The sequence below is a fragment of the Aphelocoma coerulescens genome, chromosome 5 (assembly GCF_041296385.1).
Source record: "Aphelocoma coerulescens isolate FSJ_1873_10779 chromosome 5, UR_Acoe_1.0, whole genome shotgun sequence".
NCBI classification, from domain to species: Eukaryota; Metazoa; Chordata; class Aves; order Passeriformes; family Corvidae; genus Aphelocoma; species Aphelocoma coerulescens.
The window spans coordinates 27,161,111-27,181,437 of record NC_091019.1 but is presented as its reverse complement, the minus strand read 5'-3'; the positions used below and the strand labels follow the sequence as shown (position 1 = coordinate 27,181,437).

The 20,327-nt window shown below is 34.7% G+C and overlaps 1 protein-coding gene across 3 annotated transcripts in view; it reads left to right on the top strand.

Moving 5' to 3' along the window:
* Window positions 1–20,327, top strand: part of FUT8 (fucosyltransferase 8) — a 103,162-nt gene that overhangs the window by 47,717 nt on the left and 35,118 nt on the right. For 2 of the 3 annotated variants that reach the window (XM_069017203.1, XM_069017202.1), the window contains 4 exons: window positions 3,467–3,598; window positions 4,960–5,385; window positions 14,779–14,894; window positions 15,040–15,208. In XM_069017203.1, coding sequence (XP_068873304.1) covers window positions 5,183–5,385; window positions 14,779–14,894; window positions 15,040–15,208 — 488 coding nt within the window. In that variant the 5' untranslated portion in view covers window positions 3,467–3,598; window positions 4,960–5,182. The remainder of the gene's footprint in view (window positions 1–3,466; window positions 3,599–4,959; window positions 5,386–14,778; window positions 14,895–15,039; window positions 15,209–20,327) is intronic. The other variant, XM_069017204.1, reaches the window with a different exon arrangement.

The following is a 20,327-nucleotide window of genomic DNA, read 5'->3' as shown; positions in this document are numbered from 1 at the left end:
TAAGTACCTTTTAAAGCTTTAAAATAATGGGAAGGCTTCATTGGGAGCAAGATGAGGAAAGGTAGTATGTATTTATTTTTGATTAGTCATTTTTGCTATAGGAAAATAACTTTGACATGGATGCACATTATTTCTCATTAAGATATTGGTGCTACTCTTCAGTCTCTTTTTTCAGTTGCCATTTTAATAAAGGCTCTTTAGTGTTTCATGTAGACATTTTCAATTAGTCATTCAGTGCATTCCATTGCATTGAAGCAATGCTGTTTTTTAACCAAATTTTTCCTGTTAATTTGGCAACAAAACATTTTCGCATTCTTACAATGAGTTGTGGCTTACATGTGTAATATGCACAATTTGATTTCCCAACCAAGGCTTGAAGCTGATCCTTATTTTTAGGTAAATATTCTGTCTGTTCCTTGTGGAGTCTAAATAAGTTTGTGACACCAACCACATTTTCTGTGCTATGCACATACAGTAAATGAATTTTAACTTGAGTTCCTTTCTCACAATGTTATTTTTCATTCAACTGTTGCATTGAAGATTACGTATTCCCAATTATTTATGGTAGCCAGTACTTATCAGACCAATTTTGTTTCATTAGATAATGCTGAATATTTTGTAGTGACTTTTTATAATAGAACTATGAGATTGAATTAAACCTGAAAAACAGCTTACTGTATGTGATACTTTCAACTTAGCATTTGCTTTTAATCTTACTTTGTTCTTATTCCACAAAACTTTTTCCTGATACTGGTATGATGTCTTTAGTAGCCGAAATAACAAATCAATTTGTAAGGAGTGATAGAGAACTCCAACATTTAAAAACCAAAAAGCATTAATTTTAATCACCATCAACATGCTGTTTATTTCTCATTATGCTGAGAAAATTTTATAGATGTCTGTAGTCTCTTCATCTTCTCTCTTAAGGAACCAGGAGACCTTTTTCATTTGCATATGGAAGATTTTGCACTGTTTATGTCATACCAAACTGCTTTGTGTCTTTACAAGCATACATTCAGGAATGACTGAAGGTTACCAGTTCCACTCTGGCATCTGCAGCCCCACACTGATACTGGCATTAAAGCTGGTTTTGATTTACCATACTGATGTAAACTGCTTCTTGTACTGAGCTTTGTCTTTCCATCCATGCCTAGCACCTGTGGCTGGAATTTCTGTGGTTGGTAGCTGAGCTATTATAAATGGGAGATGATTTAATTGAGGGATCAGGTTGAAAAAACCCTCTTAACTGTGTGTAGTGATGAAATTTAAAAAGAAAACTTGAAATGTTGCTGTAGAGCTGTTGGGAGAATAGAGGAATACATTCTTTTTTACTCCATATATCCAGGGTAAGCCTTTTGAAAGAGATGAGATACCTTTTTATTTATTATTTTAGAGAGTAACACTTTAAGTATGTAGTCATCCATTCTCAGGATCCCCTAGAAAGGAAACAAGAACTAATCTAAAATTGAAGGAAAGAAATGTCAATTAGCTAATTGCCAATATACTATGTTTTGATGTGCTTATGCCCTGGAAAATGCAAGGGTTTGGGTAAGTCTAACCAAATGTAAGACAAGAAATATGGTAAATTTCAGGGGATAACTAACTACTAAATTAAAATTCATGGATTTCTCTGGTAAAATAAAAGTAACATAATATTCTTAGATAAAGGACCTTCACTATATAATTATAACATTAATTTATAATAACACTCACGACTGCTATTTAGTTATTTTTCTGTCTCCTGCTTAATAAAATATATTTATTGGTACTGTTCTCCCCCTGCTTTTAGGGCTGGTGGACTCTTATTTAGATATTCAGTGTCAAATGGTGTTAATGACCATGTTTGTTATGATCCATGTCAGGTTTGAATTGCTGCATTTGTGGGCTGCTGCTGTGTTTTTGGTTTTTTGTTTTTTTTTTTTCAGTCTTGGCAGTTGCGAGCTTACTATGGAAACTCATAAGCAGCTGTAGAAAATTTAAAAAGTATAAATATTGACATTGCATCTTGACTTTCTGTCAGGCAGATAGCTGTGGCGTACATCTGCATGTGGAGATCTTTCAGAAACCTGAGACAAGCTATTAAAATGTTTTAAAACAGTTTTAAAATGTGATAATTTTTCCTTTAATTTCATTTATCTAAAGATTTTGTGTGAACTTTGAAATAATGAATCACAGAATGTTAGAATGGTTTGGTTGGAAGGAACCTGAAAGATCATCTAGTTCCAACTCCCCTGCCGTGAGCAAAGGGTGCCACTCACTAGATCAGGTTGCTCAAAGTCCCATTCAGCCTGGCTTTGAACTCTTCCAGGGATGGGGCATCCAGAGATACATCCAGTATCTCTGGATGCCCCATCTCTGGAATGTCAAATACTTTGACAAAATGTCAAATATGCTGACATTTTCTATTCCCAAAACAGTATGAAATAAAAGAATTAATGTGTAAGCCACATTACAGTACAAAGTTGGTAGTTAAGTGTTGTTAGCACTCACATATAATTAGATACACCACATTTGAGATACAGGCTTTTTAATGTTTTTTCAGAATGTTCTCCCTATTTATTCAGCTAGTTTGGCATCTTTATTTTCTATTTGACTCTACTGTGACCTAACTTATGAAAAGAACAATGACATCTTCAGAGATTGATAGAAATCAGACAAAACCTGTGAGGACTTGGTTGCATTTAGCCAAATGCTAAACTGATATTTCATAGAATTACTGATCACAGCTAAAATCCCATTCCTAGTGGACCTCAAAGGTCATCTATACACAACTCTACCCACTGATAAACTGATTTTTTCCCATTTTTGATTTTTTCCTCATTAAGCATCTTGATTACCTCCACTTTATTGCTATGAGACTTTTTCACCTCATGTTTCACCTTGTTTTCCAAACACTTACATGTCAAGCTGTATGAAGTGTGCCAGTGGGTGCAGAGAGGTCCCTGATCACTCTTTCCACTTTAGCTGATTGCCTAATCTTACTGTGTGTTTCCTCTTGTCTAGTATGGTGGGGACTCACATGATGATCTTTCTTCTTCCATGCAGCTTTGGTTTCTTGGAACATTTTGGGGACCTTGTTGAATGCCATTTGAAAATCCACACTGACTAAATCAATTACATAACAATTAGAACTGGTTCTGTCTTGCCTGTTTGTTTACATCTTCAAAAGAACTTTAATAAATTTATAGCCACTATTTGTCTTTCTAAAAGCGATGTTAGTACTTTTTTACTTTGATTACTTTCATCCTTATGTTTGCAGATTTATTTAATCTAATTATTTCTGCCAGTTTGGCTGACATGAATATTTTTTTATCCTGGCCTGTAATTGCAGGATTCCCTGCTGTAGCCCTTACAAATAATTCCGTTTAATGTTTTAATTTTCCTTTCCTTTGCTAATGAGTGGTTATAAGTAGAGGTTGCACACCTCTGTTAATAATTAAACTATTGCATTCTTTAACTTCTTTAGAACTGTTGGAAGAATACCATCTGTTCCTGATGACTCGTTATATCAATTTTGTGGATTTTTGATTGTCTGATCTACTAACCCTGTTGTTTGAGACAGACCAACGCTGCCTCTGATAAAGAAGATACCTGATTTGTGAGTCTGCTTAAGCTCATGTTTTATGAAAAACAGATTGGAAAAAAAAAAGTCAATATTTTGCTTGCGAAGTATTCCATGAACAATTGTGTCCCAATTGTGTCTTACTAGTCAAAAGTGGATTTTTTTGGGCCGCTTTTAAACGTACACAAACCACCCCTCTTCTCAAGATAACTAGAGAAAATTTTCAGCATTTTCAGTGCTGTTGAAAACAGTAAGCATATTCAATGTTAGAATTATTGTATCTGGAGGTGTGTGCTCCAGGCATATTTCCATAACTGGGTGAGTTTGGAAGTTACTGCAATTTGGGAAGATTTTGCTCTAGGCTTGAAATGAACTGGAATAGAATAAAATAACTAAATGAAATTAAAAAGAAGTTAAGGTGAAAGAAGGATTAAACAGAGAAGAATAATTTGGGAGAAGGTAGATGTGGATGGTATCTCAGAGGAAATTCAGTGGATTTAAAGATTTGAGATTCCAAAAAATAGCTTATTTTGGAAATTGAGTAAGAACGGCATATGTATGCCCTTTAAAAAGGTAAAAATGTTACATTGCTGAGAAACAGGAAGGGAGGGGAGAAGTACTTAAAGAAGGCTCCGGACATGCTGTCAGTTAAAATCTGATCTAGATAGAATGAGGAGATTTTATTCTCATTGAATGATATTTTGCCAAGTAGAAAATGAGTTGAGGTGATTTTGCATTTTTTAAAATGGCATGGTGGGTTTTTTTGTGAGAGAAGGTATTACCTTTGGAGCACTTTTTTTTCATTTTTTTATAACTTTAATAATAACTTGTCAAAATGGGTTTGATAGTTTTGAGACAGCAGAGAAGTGTTTCTAAAAGCTAGGTTTCTAAAGTCATACCTGATTTTCAAATACTTGCAAATTGCAGAGTATACTGTTACAATGGCTATAACTCATTTGTTAAAGAGTGGCAGTCATGACAAAAATGGAGAAGAAAGTGAATAAAAGTGAAAAAAATGAAGATGTATTTGTAATTAAATAAAAGCTCTTTGTTGATAGTAAAGGAAAATGTCAAGTTTACTACAGAGTAACTTTTGAACTATTTTAATGTCTGAAATGACATGAATTGGTAAATATTTCTCGTATAAAAAGCAGCATTTCTTCTGGCCATTGCAAACCTAGGATTAATTGCATATTCTTTGTCATTCATTCATGAATTCAGCACACTGTTCTGTGGAAAGTTAAAAGCTTTTTTCTTTGTCTCTGTGACAGAAAGTAGTAACATTGTCTATTGTCATTCTTGGATGTTAATGACCATGCATTTAGCTTAATTGAAATCCACTGTATTTGTACATATCAGAATTGTAATTTCAGATTTATTTTTATTTTTTCCCACAGAATATAAATGAAGAATGATGCAATATTAATGATTTCTATGTACAGCCTTATAAGAATCTTCTTTAAGGACTTGCAGTAAGATAAACAGTGAGAATAATTTTTCTCTGGTACAATGTGTTGAAGCAGAGGAACTGGCATTGTCCACCTTTGTAAAAGCTAAGAACTTAAAATGTTTGCTATTTTGTGAGCGGAAGCAGTTCTGGAGTGAATTGAACTTCTGAAAATGCGGCCATGGACTGGTTCCTGGCGTTGGATTATGCTCATCCTCTTTGCTTGGGGAACTTTACTCTTTTATATTGGTGGACACCTGGTACGAGACAGCGAGCACCCAGATCATTCCAGTCGTGAATTATCCAAGATCCTTGCGAAACTTGAACGGTTAAAGCAGCAAAATGAAGACTTAAGGCGCATGGCAGAATCTCTCAGGTAGGACCTGGAAGTAATTAAAACTGTTCAGGAAATTTTTGAAATATGAACTATCAGAAATTAAATTGTAAGGGTTGTTTGTGGGAGTTTTTGCAAATTATATTTAACATTTAAGTATAGATAAGTGTTTTAATCTGTGCTGTAAGTAGCTGAAAATATTTTGCAAAACCTTTAAATAAATGTACATTTAGTCCTGGTCTAATGTAATCATTATTTAAGAGTCATTTAATGGTGTGGAAATGTTACTGTCACAATAACAGAGTTCTGTAGGTGATTCACCCCTCAATGCCAACTTCAAACAAGTGCAATTATTATGACATTCATACAAATGAGAACATCTAGTTCTTTATACTTCTGCATGCAGTAATTGGAAGAGCTCGTTTTAAAATTGCTGAAAACATTTGTACAGCTTGTTGAAGATAAATGCTGACTTGCTGAAGATGATCTGCAATAGATTGCTGCATTATACAAATTCTTTTATCAAAGTTTTCTTCCTTGCCTTGCTGCTACACTTGTAGAAATACTTGTAAAACAGTAGGATCATCTAGTTTTTTACGATCATTAGATTGTCGATGGGTACGATTACATTTTGAAGTGTTTTCTTTCACCTTTTCAGACAGACAGCTTTTAACATAGATTCAAGGTACCTGCTATCATAAAAACCTGAAAGGGAAAACTGCTTAGGCAGGATGTGTCAGCGCCATGTTGGACCCAAGTATGTGGACAGCACCACATGCAACCAAAAAAGCTGGGATGGATCATGGGGACGAGTGCAGAGGCTTCATATGTTACAGGAAGGTGGAGAAGAGTAAAGCTCAGTATAAGATTTTACAGAATGGGAGGGTGGTGTTTATTTTAAAAATGTCTAAATGAGCTGAATTCACGTATCTGAATTTTTTACTGGATTCGCTGTCTCTTTCCCAGCTCTGTACTCACGAGCACCACGTGTGTAGCAGTGGTGTGGCCAGGATCACCTGTGTAGTACATGGAGAGCAAGGGGCACTGAAAGTTCATCCTGTCTCTTGGTTGGTTCTTGCTTGGCACTGAGAAACTGATTTTGGGCTTGCCTTTTAATACCCTTTAGGAGCAGATTTTGGATCTTCTACCCTGCTGTTTTACTTCATATTTCATAGAGAAAATTACAGAATTGCACAAATATATTTTCTTTACTAGGGTGTTTTAGGTTTCTGGTCCTGTTCTTGTTAGCTCAAGTCAGTTTGTTTCCCACCTTCATTTAATGAAATCACGCATCAACTCTGTAGCAGTGAAATGAATTACCTTTCCTCTTTAGCCTGTTCTGATGTTTTTTCTCATGCGTTCTCTCTTTCATTCTTATCCAGGCTGTTGGATTTGCTAGGCTGGGTAGACTTCCCTGCCTCACTGCAATATTTTTTCACTGCACTCTGTTCCTGGTTTCTGGAATGCACTGTAGATATGGCTGCATGCTGTTGAGGCCTCTTAGCTTAGAAATATGTCTTCGTTTTGAACTATATGTCAGCCCTGAAGAAGCACCTCAGCATTCATGTACTGCTCCCCAGAGGTGGAGAAATGTTGCTGGCCCAAGTACTCTACAGTGAGCATTGATAATCTTCACCTTGATTAATATGGCCATGAATGGCTGAGTGGGCTATAGTTCCCTAAGCTCAGTTTATTAATACATGATAACAACAGTATTTGATAAGATTTTAATATATGTTGTTGACAGAATGGTGTAATAGACAGTATGCTGATATGAAGAAACTTAAGCAAGGCTTTGTATTTGACTAAATGCAGTATTTGTAACTTTCTTGAATATTAAACAGTAATAGTTAGCCTTGGGGATTCTTGCCTCAGAGGTGGTAATATCTGGCCTTGAGTGTAAAGATTACCACCCTCCATGCTTTCAGCCCCCCATGTTTGTCTGACCTGAATAAATGGTAATGTGTTGTATTGCACAGCCATTGAAATATAACCCATTCAAATTACACAGTGACTAGAAGAGAGTAAATAGTTTTACTGATGGCAGGGTACTGTTTTCCTCTCAAGAAGGAGGCAGTAGAGACAGGAGGTGCTAAGTAGAGGCTAAACTGTATTTTAGGCAGTGATGATTTTTCTAAATATCTTTCTGTATTTCACTAACCTTACCTATATTCAGATAAATATTACCTTTTTGGTGGGCAAGTTTTAAATAGTAGCTTATACTGTTGATAATTTCCCATGATTTATAAAAAGAAAAACATTAGTTTATATCTACTCTAACCATGTTAGAATATTTCAACATTCCTTTTCTATGCTTCAGTTAATGGCTTCAAGATGCTGGAATTAGATTAAGTGATGCAAAACGGTGTTGACTGGACTCTGTTCAGCTTCTTTTTTGTAAAGATGTTGTTTAACAATATTTCTGAGACTTTTCCTCAGAGCAATTCTGTATAACCACAGAAAAATCTGAAATTCTAGCCTGAGGAAGCATAAATGACTTTAAATACCAGTTGAACAGCCACACGTGTCCAGGTTCAGTAGTCAGTGCTCTCCAGGCATGAGCCAGTTTGAGACTGGAAGATAACCAGTCATAGTTTATGCTGGAAGTACTCTGAGTACTTTGAGGGAAATAATGCATGACAATGTAGGGCTTTTCATTATTTTTACTGTGCCAAATCCATGATACTGTTTACATAGAAACATCACAAATCGGTTTTAGACATATCCTGGTCAACCTGTGTTATTAAAGTATTAAATCATAATGTGGTACAGAATTTCAGTGTTTTATTTCTTTGTTTGCCAAATAGAACAAGTTGTGTTGAAAATAGATGTTAGCTTTAAAATTGTCCCAGTTACATTTTTATAGCAGTATGTCTGTTTAAAATGAGGCATTAACTAGCAGTCCATGGCTTTAGTATCTGTGTACTGGAAGAGATCACTGCTGCTGTGAGCATACATTATAGAAACAAAACACCTCTTAACTTCAGAAATCCAATTAGACAGAAAAGATCACTTTTGCTCCAGTTTACATCTTAAAGTAAAGACATAATTTATTTTAGGCTTTACTGATCAAAGACAGAAGGACTGGAACTATTTGAATATGATTTAATTGCTAGAATTTTTATTTTGTACTGAAAACTCTAGTTACTGACAGTGGCAGTTAAATCTGAGTGGATAAAACAACAGTCTCTGCATCAGTATAGCTCATAAAGGGCATGAGGTAAAAACTTGGTTTTGCTGCCTTTTTTCACTAAGATTTTATATCTAGAGAACAAAACAGTTCATTTTTTGTGGTTAAAACATAGAATATATTATGGTATGCAACAGGGTTAAGCTAATACCTGAAATTAGGCATATTCCAGTTAGGAATTTAAGGTTACTTGTGGAGGATTTTATACAAGATGAGAGTGCCTACCTGTAAAATTGTAACAATAAACAAACATCTGATTAACTATACTAGCTAACTATGTTAGTTACAGTATTTTGGCACTATTAGATAAAAGTTTTGGATGGTAAAAAGCTCCAAGTTAACAGAATTTGTCTTAGTGAGCAGTGAAGTTTTGTGAATGGTAGAACATTGTCATAATGAGTAGCTGTGACATTAATACTAGCTAGTTAGGACAGGCAGGAAGGGGCAGAAGGTGGGTATGGTTATAAGAATTTGTAGCTTAATAGAAGTATAAGTTGTTTTTTCATTTCCATTTTGAAGTTAGAGAAAATTGGTATTTCATATTTGATTACATTGTTAGTTAAAATGGTAAAATGCATTTCAGTACATTTCAGTTGCCTGGACTTTCCCATTATAATGGGTTCCTGTGACTTCTCTCACTTCCTTCTCACCTGATAAAAGTGTCAGTTTTCTGGGATGGTTGAAAACAGGAGCTGGTGTGCTTGTTTCCATCCATCTCTCTACGAATGCCAACATACAACGACAAGAAGTGATCTTTCCACCCTGAGATCTGAATCCTCCTTTGCTGCCAATTTATGTAGCAGCTCCTCATCCCCAAAGACAACAAAAAAGAGAACCAAAAATGTGCCTTATGAAGCATACTTTATGTGCATGCAAAACTAACCATTCAAAACTTGAAAAAGATCCTATCTGTGAAAAGGCTTTATAAAATCTTGCTTGACCCTTTTTTTCTCTGTGGTACTTAAATAATATCTGATTTTGTAGTTTTCTTCCGCTTGCTTCTTCTCACACAAGATATGTAAGGAGCAGAAATTAAGGTTTTAGGGCATTGATAGGTACTTGTTTGGATTATTCTGGTTTATTTCCCACCCCCTGCAACCATTTGTATGTTTGATTTCACAAAATATATTATGTTTTTATGAATTTATGATTTTTAAAAATATTTTTAATTCATTACCCATATTGGTTAAGAATATTTCATATTTTTGTAAGGATTTTTGGTGAGCATATTTTTAGATACTTATTTTCTAAGATGTATGTACATGTGCAAGTTGGAACAATCACTCTTTTTTAAAATGGCCTGGAATAAAAAAAATATTCCTTTAGAAACTGAGTACACTTTTGTGGTGCACTTCTGATTACTTGAAATTACATCAGGTACTGCATAGGTTTTATGGTGTATTTAAAAAGCCTTAGGTGAGAAGTTACTGTAGTTTTTCTTTTGCCAATATAGTGCTTTGTAAAAACCTTCCTTGTGGGCTATTAGGAGGCAAAGATGTATATTAGTGATGCAGAAGATAAATGGGCTTAAAGGTGTTTTGTATTGTCTGAGTTTTAGAAATTATGTGCATGAATATTGTGGTGTAGTGAGATTTGGAGAGTTACCATAGTCTGTATGTGATCATAAACAATATTGTGGGAGCAAATCTGGGTTGATTTTAGAAGCAGTCTAGATTTCAATAGTGCAAAATAGTAATAAAACTGAGTTTTTTTACAGGTTGTTGTTTTACTATTCTGTATCCAGTCAAACTGGAAGAACCCTTTCAAGGACACTTAAGTAGTAGGTGTGACAGCAAAAATTGAAATCTTTACTGCAATTTTTGTAGTTATTTAAGGGAAACCTGATAGGGAGTAATAGTCAAACTAGAGTATTACATAATGTTGTTTCCTAAACAGTAGTTTTAGGAAGTAGTTTTACCTAAAATTTTTACTTAGTATTATGATATGACTGCTAAAGACTGTCCCTGTTGCATATAGATGATATAAGGCTTTTAGGAGGAGGAGAGCTTTAAATTACAATTTTTGTAATGTCTCATTTTCTTGGATGGAAGCTGTGTATGCCTTTATCCTTGTCCTAGGGTTGCTTTATTTTTGCAATACATGAATGCTTCATAGTATTTATGTGCTTCTTTGTGTATTACTGGGTGGGAGTCAAATTTTTATATTTTATTCTTTTACTCACAGTTCTGAGTGTAGCTTCAGAAAGAAGAGATCAGATTTTGAATTTTAAAGAGTACTAGAGTTGCTTTAATGTAGCTGGTGCTGAGGCTGGTAGAGAATCCAAACTCGAGATAATTAATCATACGCAACTCTATTAAAGTGCTTCTGTCAATTACTCTGGGCAGTTTTTGGGCCCATTAAACCTGTAGAAAGCATTAAAGGGGCTTGGATAGAAGAATACTTTCGGGTTGATAAGAATTTAAATATTAAAGTACAGTTTTCCATTACATGTATTTAAAATATCTCAAGTTTGAAGCTGACAGTATTGCACAGGCCAGTGTGTGAAGGATGAAGATAACTGAACTAAATGGTGGGCACCTCTGCTCTTTTTACTGCTTTTTGTGCAATTCTCAGTTAAGGGAAGGGACAAATGTGCAGTGGATATAAATCAGCACTGATCAGGGCTGTGCTGATCTAAATTGATAAAGGATGTTTGGTCTTTATTTGCAGATAACATTAACTCTTTTATTTCAGTTTTATTTACTGAAAAGGTTTTGTCTAAGAAGGATGAAGTGACAGCCTGTATTCTTTTTGTTTGTGTGTGCTAGTGGTCATTAATAATTGAACATGATTTTCTTCTTGGGGAAGAGAAAAAAGTGAAAGAAGAAAAGGCAATCATAATTTGGCTTTAGTTAGTTATAAACCTTCTAGCTCCATACAAAGAACTTAGATATAAATGAAAGGATGAGAAAATATTTGAGTGTGAACTTGTGAAATCTTATATTTTTCCTTTTGCTGATAAATTAGTGTAACCTTTTAAATATCTTGGAAATAGGAAAAGGTTAGAATGGTTTTTGTAATTTATGGGTTTTTAAAATTATTCTTACAATTATTTTACACAGTATGGCAGTTCTTCTAGCTAAATTGAATGTCACTATGATTAATTTTTAAGGTGTTCTTTTTGCCTTCAGAGATCCAGACTAGATATCATTGCTTTTTCATTGCGTCTCTGTCACCTGAAGGTGATGAGAAATTGGCCTGAGTCATATGGATTATGTACATAGAATTATTTTTTTTTTTAGCTGGATTAACAAGGGACAAAGTAGAAACAGGTTATCTCTACAACATAATTTTTTTGATGTTTAAAGCTATACAGTAATATCTTTATTTGATGAGTTGATTATGGAAAAGATAATTTCTATTTGCTATCAAATGGTAGGAAGCAGCATGCAAATATCACACCTTGTAACTACTGAGAATTGAAATAAACCTACTACTTGGTTTATTAGCTTGACTGACCGTTTAAGCAGATTATAATTGTGTTTATTTTGTGTTCATAACTTAATTTACAGTTTTACCATGGTAATAACTGAAGGACACTGTGTTCTAGATGCTTACTGATGCGGTTTTTTTATTACTGCTTAGAATCCTCTTTGTTTAGATGAACTTACTTTAAACTCACCTCTCATATTTTAAGGAGTAAAATAGTTGTCAGGACTTATTTGGTAAGAATTATTTTGGTAAGAATTCCTGTTTTTCAAGAGGAATTCTTATTCATAAGTATGCATAATTACTAGGATATTCTGCACTAGAAATTATCTGCGTGCAGGATGCCATGAGACTAGACAAGGATTTTAATTCAAACGCTTTTCCCTCAAATGTTGTCTTATCTCCAAGTCAGTTGAAGTACTTGGAGAGGGTAATAACAGCCAAGCTGTGCAGAGAAGAATATTTTCCTTAATTTTGAGACTGGATGAAAGTGAGGAAGACAGCAATTCTGAGTCTGATGAGGTAACAGATGTGGAGACAAAACTGAAAAAAGAATAAGCTATCTTAGTTTCATCCTAAAATGATGTAATTTTTGAAAGTCCAAACAACTAGCTTAGAGAATGTCCCCCCATCCCAGCTCTTTTATCTAACAGTCTAAGTACAATAAAAATTTTTATTGCAATGTGCCAAACAAGATGAATGTTAAATGGCATGCAGTTTTCTTTTTAAGATCTTAATTATATCAAATGCTCAACATTACTGTGCTTTTTTCATATCATCCACAACTATCCTTCTGTGGGATTCTCTAATTGCTACTTTAACAGACTTTCCTTATGCTAAGATGATTTGTACACTGTCTCAGGACTTCTTATGGTAATGATTTTGTGTCCTTTTACCCTATTGCTCTTCACAGATTCTACCTTTAGGGTGTGTGACTTGTACAAGATAAACCCTAACATTTTTTTCTGGCAATTTTGTGGTTAGTTGTTCCTTCACAACTCCAACTGTGGTACCAAGTCAGCAGATCACAAACATATTTCCATCTGGTGGTTTTAAATTCGTGTAAGAAAGTAAATGTCTTTCAATATACTTTTTAAAGGCTTGTTTGTATTGTCTTATACATGGCAATACAGTACTGTACCTCAGTGTGATACAATACTGTACGTTTCTTGTAGAAACAAATTTACAAATGGATTGTTGACATGGAGAGTATATTTAGGGAGTGCACATGATTAAGATTAGGATATTTTACCCAGTTTTGACATGCTTGTTCCATCAGTGCATGAAAAAGCAGATGTACGAGCAATTAATGATAATTCCTTTCTGTGGTAGTTTTAGAACACAAATATTTTTTCAATAATTATCCCTAGGATAGGGATCCTTTCAATAGGAAGCTTTAAGACTGCAGAATTTTTTACTAAATTTCTGTCAGGCTACGTAGCTGCTTCTTCCACCTCTCCTATCCCCTTCTGAAAAAAGGTGCTTAAATGCTATGCTTCATGTGCTACACCTTTCTGATGCTTACATTAGGTGTTTGTTCTCTTCAACTGTTCCAGGGAAAATGAACTTCTCATCAGTCCCTGAAATTTTATTGGCATTTAGCTATCCAGACCTGAGAGACGTTAAAGTTAATAATATCTCAGTAGGATATTTAGAATGCTGTCATTCCTTTTTTACAGGGAAGGTGCTCCCTCAAACCATTGTTTTCCCTATGCTAGAGGCACCTGTCAAGGACTCTTCCTTTGTATGGTGCTGTGAAACTCTGTTTGTGTGTGGAGAGAATATCTGTTTCTTTTTATGTTCATATTCCCTTATGAAGGAAGAATCATCTTTATGTTCTGCAAGAATTCTGTATTCTTTGCAGTTCTCAAGACTTCTCATTGCACGTCTGCTTGCTCTTTTTCTCTTTAGGGTCTGATCTTACAAAAGCTTATAAAATGTGGAATAATTTTTAATGAGTGTAATTTCTCTTGAAATTAAGAGTTTGTATTTTATCTGCTTTAAATTTGTGAGGCAAATAGTAGTTAGCATCTAGTTTCTAAACTTTAATAATTTTGGTTTATTAATACGTGGATTCAAGTTGAGATGGTGAACAAACCTCAGTAATGCCCTCAGGGCTGACTTATGGCTCATAGATTTCAGGACATGTATTTCCATACTTCTCCTGTGCTCACATATCAGAAATTTTACAAACTGATGTTACAGTTGCTGGTGTTGTTTTAGGTGATGTGCAGTTTAGAATAAGAGATCGTGACAATGGTACATTTAAGGTGGTTGGATCTTGTTCTGAGTCCATACAATACATTGAAGTCATCCCGGGTGAATGTGTAGGAAGCCTTAACTAGAGTTCAAGAGCTGGAGCCCTGGTTCTCTAAGAATATATGGCCAGGGTTCAAGAGCAGAATGTACCTCGTGTGTGAATGTAAGAAGAGTCAGAAATAGAATCTCTTGAAGGTATGTTGAATAGGCTTTGTTTGTGTGCCGATCAGGTCAACAATTAAACTGCCCCAGATACTGTTTTCACAAGCATTGTTCGTGTCGGTGAGTGGAAGTCTTGAAAAAACACATTATAGGATCAGGCTGAATCCTACATTGCAGCTGTGTTATGCACTGTTTTTCTCCTATGGAATTGTGCTTTCAAAATCTTGTTTATGTCAATATGTTTAATTTCTTCTGGTTTTAAGGAAATATTATGAAGGTTTATCAGTAAAACAGTATGGAATAAAAATGAAAGGAGACCTGAATTGTTGATGCAAATAATTTATCAAATAATTATATTTATAAATCACGCAATTTCTTTATTTTCTATGTCCTAGGATACCAGATGGTCCCATTGATCAGGGACCAGCTGCAGGAAAGGTACATGCTTTAGAGGAGCAACTTCTAAAGGCCAAAGAACAGATAGAAAACTATAAGAAGCGGGCAGGAGATGGTTGGTAGATAAGTTTTCTTCTACTTCTAAACCAAGTTTTGGTGTTTTGGTATTTCTTATCACAAATGTATTGGCTTCTTAACAAGTAATTCAACTACAACTACTGATGCTTTTATGCTTTTTTTTTGTTTTTTTTTTTTTTTAGTAGAAGGCCTTGGAAAAGACCATGAGATACTGAGGAGGAGGATTGAAAATGGGGCTAAGGAACTTTGGTTTTTCCTCCAGAGTGAACTGAAGAAGTTGAAAAATCTAGAAGGAAGTGAACTGCAAACACGCATTGATGAATTTCTGTCTGATTTGGGTCATCAGGAAAGGTACTTGTATTAGTTGATTCTGACCTTTAATTTAACTGTCATTATGTTGTTCAAAGGTGTGGCAATTATATTTTTAGCTGTTGTCAGTCATCAGGCCTCCTTATTGTTGGAGTACCTTTTTTATCATATTAAAATATTCTGTATGAGTTTTGTTCATGCTGAAAAAAAATTAATCCAGGAGCTGTTAAAAATTCAGTGAAGTCTATCTTTAAGCATATTTTTATATTTTTAACTCTGTTCCCAACAGGATTGCAATAACAGTTTGTGTCTCATCAGTAAACAGTTATACAAAAATAGTTGAATTAACTAAATATACTGCCTTAAACATGTATCAATGTCTCAAAAAAAGCTGTGATCTCCATGTGTGAACATCAGTAATAAAGCAAGAGCCTTTGAAAATAATACTGTAGTAAAGGGAAAAAATCATAAGAATTTTCAATTCCTTAGAAACAATGTAAATACTATTTAAAACATAAAGGCAATATGAATTTGATTATTAATGTGGGCAAATAGTACAGTCCATTAAATTTTGTAATTTAATATTCCACAGTTCCAAAATCCATTTTGTCATAGATTGAGTTGAAAGTGAGAAGGGACTAGTTAATTATTGAGAATTATTATTTATATAAAAGACATGATTAAATTTCATCCAATTAGTTCTCTGCCAAGTGCATTTTTATATATTTGACTGAAATAAAAGTAGTGCTTGGCTGAAGCAGAATTTTCCAAAAGACTTGAGATCTTCTGTTGAACAGTGAACTGACAGAGAAGCTGCCACTTCCCTGGACAGTTTGTTTCGATAGTTATCTCCACTCAGAAATATTTATTCTCCATGGAAATTATTTCTGTTTGGGCTTCGTGAACTTTAGTTCATGGATCCTTATATACCTTTTAAACTATCTGCTGAAAACTGGGGCGAGTAGTCTAATACCAGACTTTCTCACATCTGTCATGGTAACAGAATCACTCGTGTGCATATGATTCCTCTGTTTATGGAGCCAGGATGAGGCAGTCACCACAGTGAAACCTTGAATAATGTTGCGTGTGTTTGATGCCAGAAGGTTTTTATGTTGCTGTCTCCCAGGACGAGTCCTTCTCCTTAGTCTTCTCCTTCCTACACCAATGATTATTAATTCATTAAGTCCAATTTGCAAGTTTCTTCATTTCTGACACCCTTATGTTCACATCTCTCAATACTTCAGGATGAGGTGAAACCCATTCTAGAGATGCATAACTCCTTTGCATTGGATTAGAAAACTTTGCCCTATAGACCTCTGGAAGTTATGACTCCCACTGTGGTACTGAAAGAAGTTTGTACATGATGCAAGCAGTCACAACTGCTCTTTTTTTTTCCTCTGATAATTTTTATATTGACTACAAGTATTCTTTCAGTTGCCACAGTGGTTATTAAATCCAGAGTAATCTGAAGTCTGTTTAGTCTTAGTAATAGATCTGTGTAGACGTTCCTTGTCTGTTGAGGTCCTCAAAAAAGACTCAAGTCATTTAAACTAAAATCAAATAGCCAGAAACTAGGTTTTATTAAACTGAAATCTAGGCAATCTATTTACAATGTAGAAGTTCAAAGGAATTGCGTAAGAAAAAACCGATACAAAAATGTTTGTACATATTCAGTGTGTGTTCCTGGTGCATTTGCAATGTTGCCTTCAAGCAATACAATTATCTTGTGTTGCAGAATGCACTTCTTGGCTGCCTCTAGTCCTGAGGAAGCTTTTTCCTGCGCCTTTGAGGTCAAGCTGTCCATTATTTCACTTTGATCTTTCAGTATTGTGTGAACTCTAGGAAAATTCCCAGTTCCTTGTGTACCCATCCTTTAGCATGGGATGCACTGCTGTCTCGGGGATGTTCTTTTCCCTAACAATGCAGAGTAGCTCCCCAGGGAAGGACCAGTCTCATCTTCCCTCCACTGTCCATCTGGTCACTTCTCCTGAAAGGAACATAGCATAAGTTTGAAATGAGCAAATCAGATGTTCTCATTCACTCTGAGAAGCACAGGTTTTTGGTGGTTGCTTTGTTTGACTTGGTTTGTTTGGCTTGGTTTTTTTGTTGTTGTTGTTTGTTTTTTTCTTATTGCCTGTTTTGTTTGTTGGTTTGGTTTGGGTTTTTTAAGTGCACATGCACTTGCTGAATTTTTTTAAAGGGATTAAACATGTTGCCAAATGCCCTTTTGTTGACAGTGCTGTCTTAAAAAGTTATATTTTCTATAAATGGAACACTGCATGAGTACCTGGTATTACTTATTTTTATATATATACACAAATAGATAGACATAAAGATATCTCAGAAATTTTAATATATTTTATAATCTAGTGTTTGGATTAGAAAGATTAATGTTAATTACAAGTACTTAAAGGAGTTTTTCATGCCGTCCTTATGCGGGAAAGCAAATAAAGAGGTGGGTAGTGATCAAATGATGAGGTAGCTATGTAAGGAAAGAGGCTAATATTTATTTTGTTTTGTTTATGAGGAAAGCCTACTGTGTCACAGATTAAGACTTGCTTTCTAACAGATGATAAACTTTCTTCCTGTGGTTCTGGACCAGTAGTATTAGAGTTCTTTGTTAGTCTTGATATTAAGCAGATTGTTTACTACTAATATGATAGTGCTTTTTGTTAGATGTCTTCATCACTGTTTGTTGGCTATGCCATAGGAGCTGTGTGGATTTTCTCTAGACAAGTGCTGGTCTTGCGTCTGTTTTTTGTGAAGTATTTCTCTGCCGATTCTGTTTGAGAAACAACGTTGCCCAGCACAGAGTTTCTTGAGAATTACATAATTGTATTCTTGTAGTTGCTATAGGGAAGAGGGCTGTTGAGAGTAAATTCATCTCAGCACTGGAAAGATTATTAGATATTGAGTTATTAAAAAAGAGCAGATTAATCCTCTAGTTGTCATGGCTGTTCCCTGTGTTGACAAAAGTTGTTTGCAAGGTGGCTGTTACTGAGTTGGTTTCATTCCGTCTCCCGGGGAATAGCTGTCATCAGGGATTTTGTGGTAACTGGTCAATATTTGATGCATAGTTTTTGGACAGATTTTCACACTCTTTCCTTCGAAGTAAAAATTTTTCTTTGAGTTTTTATTTGTTGATGTAATATTCTTAGGAGGTTTAAATGTAATTTTGTCATATGATTGGAATAAATGTCTAGACCAATAGTTAAAAATGACCACCCTTCCCTCTGTATTTTGGCAATCAAATACAGGTGAAATACATAGCCAGATTTTTTCCTCCATTCTGCTTTCCAGGAGCAAAACGCTTTTAAGTGCAGCTCTGTGATTTATCTTATGATATGAAGCAACAACAGCAGCAACTTGATATTGTTGGTTAGTAACCCATTGAAAAGACCAAGTCTGACTTAGTAAATATCTGCAGTGCCACTGTCTGAGGTTTCCTGCCATTTTACTACCTTCAATAGCCTCTAATAGTCCTGTGCAGGCTCATCCTTTGTCTGCACTTAGCTATCTTGGGCTCATGGATCACTGCTCCCTGTGCTTTTAACTCTCTGCATGGCGAATGACCCTGGTCTTTGGTATTTGTGTCTCTTCTAAATCTGTATTAATAAGCCATCCCAGTGATCTGTCACACTCGAAAAACCCTAGCAGATGTAAAGCTAAAAATGCACATTTCTGAGCAGTAACAATCAAAGAAAGAAGTTCTCTGTGTCTTAAAATAGCACTATCTTATAGTAATTTCTGTGTGATAACACCTGTGAATTTTTCACTTCCTGGTTTGCTTCAGAGTTTTATATTTTTTTTTTAAAGAAGATCGCAGATACTGTCTGAAAACTCTTTCATGAATTCATAACATTTCCTGCAAATCATTTGATACTCTTTATGGCTTCTATTGAGCAAAGCTGCCTTTACCTAAAGTGGTGAATCATTGAGGCTGTGTAAGGACACTCTCACCATTTCTCTTACCTCAAAAATTATCAAAGTAATTGTATTTCATCCATAAGGCTGATTATTAAATCTAAGCTACTGCCTTTTCTTTGTCATGGTCACCATGGCCAATAATATAAAAAATAAAATTTAGGCAACACTTTTTTTTCTGTAGAAATAGGAAAAATTGCTTAAGAGCTGACAGAGAAAAAAAATTTTAATTGTTTTTTTTAATTGGTAAACTTCGTATTTTCAGTTATTTTTGTCAATATTTAATGAAATTATATTTCTATAAAGTATAGAGAGCGTACACTGATAACTTACATCACAAGTACAGAACAGAAATTTTTAAGGCTCGTGAAAGAGCATTTGAAAATGGTTTAAAATGTGGCTGGGTGGTTGCACAGCTGCTTTTAATGATAAAGAATTTTTTTTCTTTTTTACTGTTTAAACCTTAACTTCATATTTTTTCTTTAAACACCCAACATGGTTAACATCCTGATTGGGAAGAAAAATATATTTAAACTCCCAAGAAAATACATGTTGTTTTTTTTTTTTTTTTAGTATGCCTGCTAGCCTAAATGCTCTCTATAAAGTGGAAAACTGTCTTAAAAGGAACAGGCTCTTTATCTGTTCAGTTATCTGTATATATTCCATTGTATTAGAACTACTCCATCATTAATTCTGTTCTCATTCTCTTTAAACTGTGTGTCCATGTTACTTTGAGTATTATGTGTCTTTAAGAGTTACTGATTTAAAACTAGTTACCCGGTGATGCTTTAAATTAATTTTTATGCAAAGCCGGAATAGGGTGTTTCAAGCTCAATTACCTTGTAAAAGAAAATCCAGTTTATATAGTTTGAGATTAGAATGTAGATAAGGTTCTTCCAGTTGATTGACAGAAGGTGAGGATTACTGCTGCTGAATAATTTGGGTAAAATATTTAATACAACAATAGTAGGTATTATAGTTAGTGTCTCTGCTGCCCTGTACAAAAGCATGGGAATGAAGACCAGAATGAGTGTATGAGAATAAAAACTACAGATCCATAAATCCAGTTATTAAATTAGCAAGAGAAGCTTGTCTGGTAAATCTGCTGATAAAGATAGGTCTGCCCTAATTTGATTTAACTGAATGTTTACTGCTTAAATACTGTGTCACTGGAAATGGTTACCTAGTAGGGATATGCAGCCTGCTCCTCTCACTTAGGTACAAGGGGTAGCCTTGG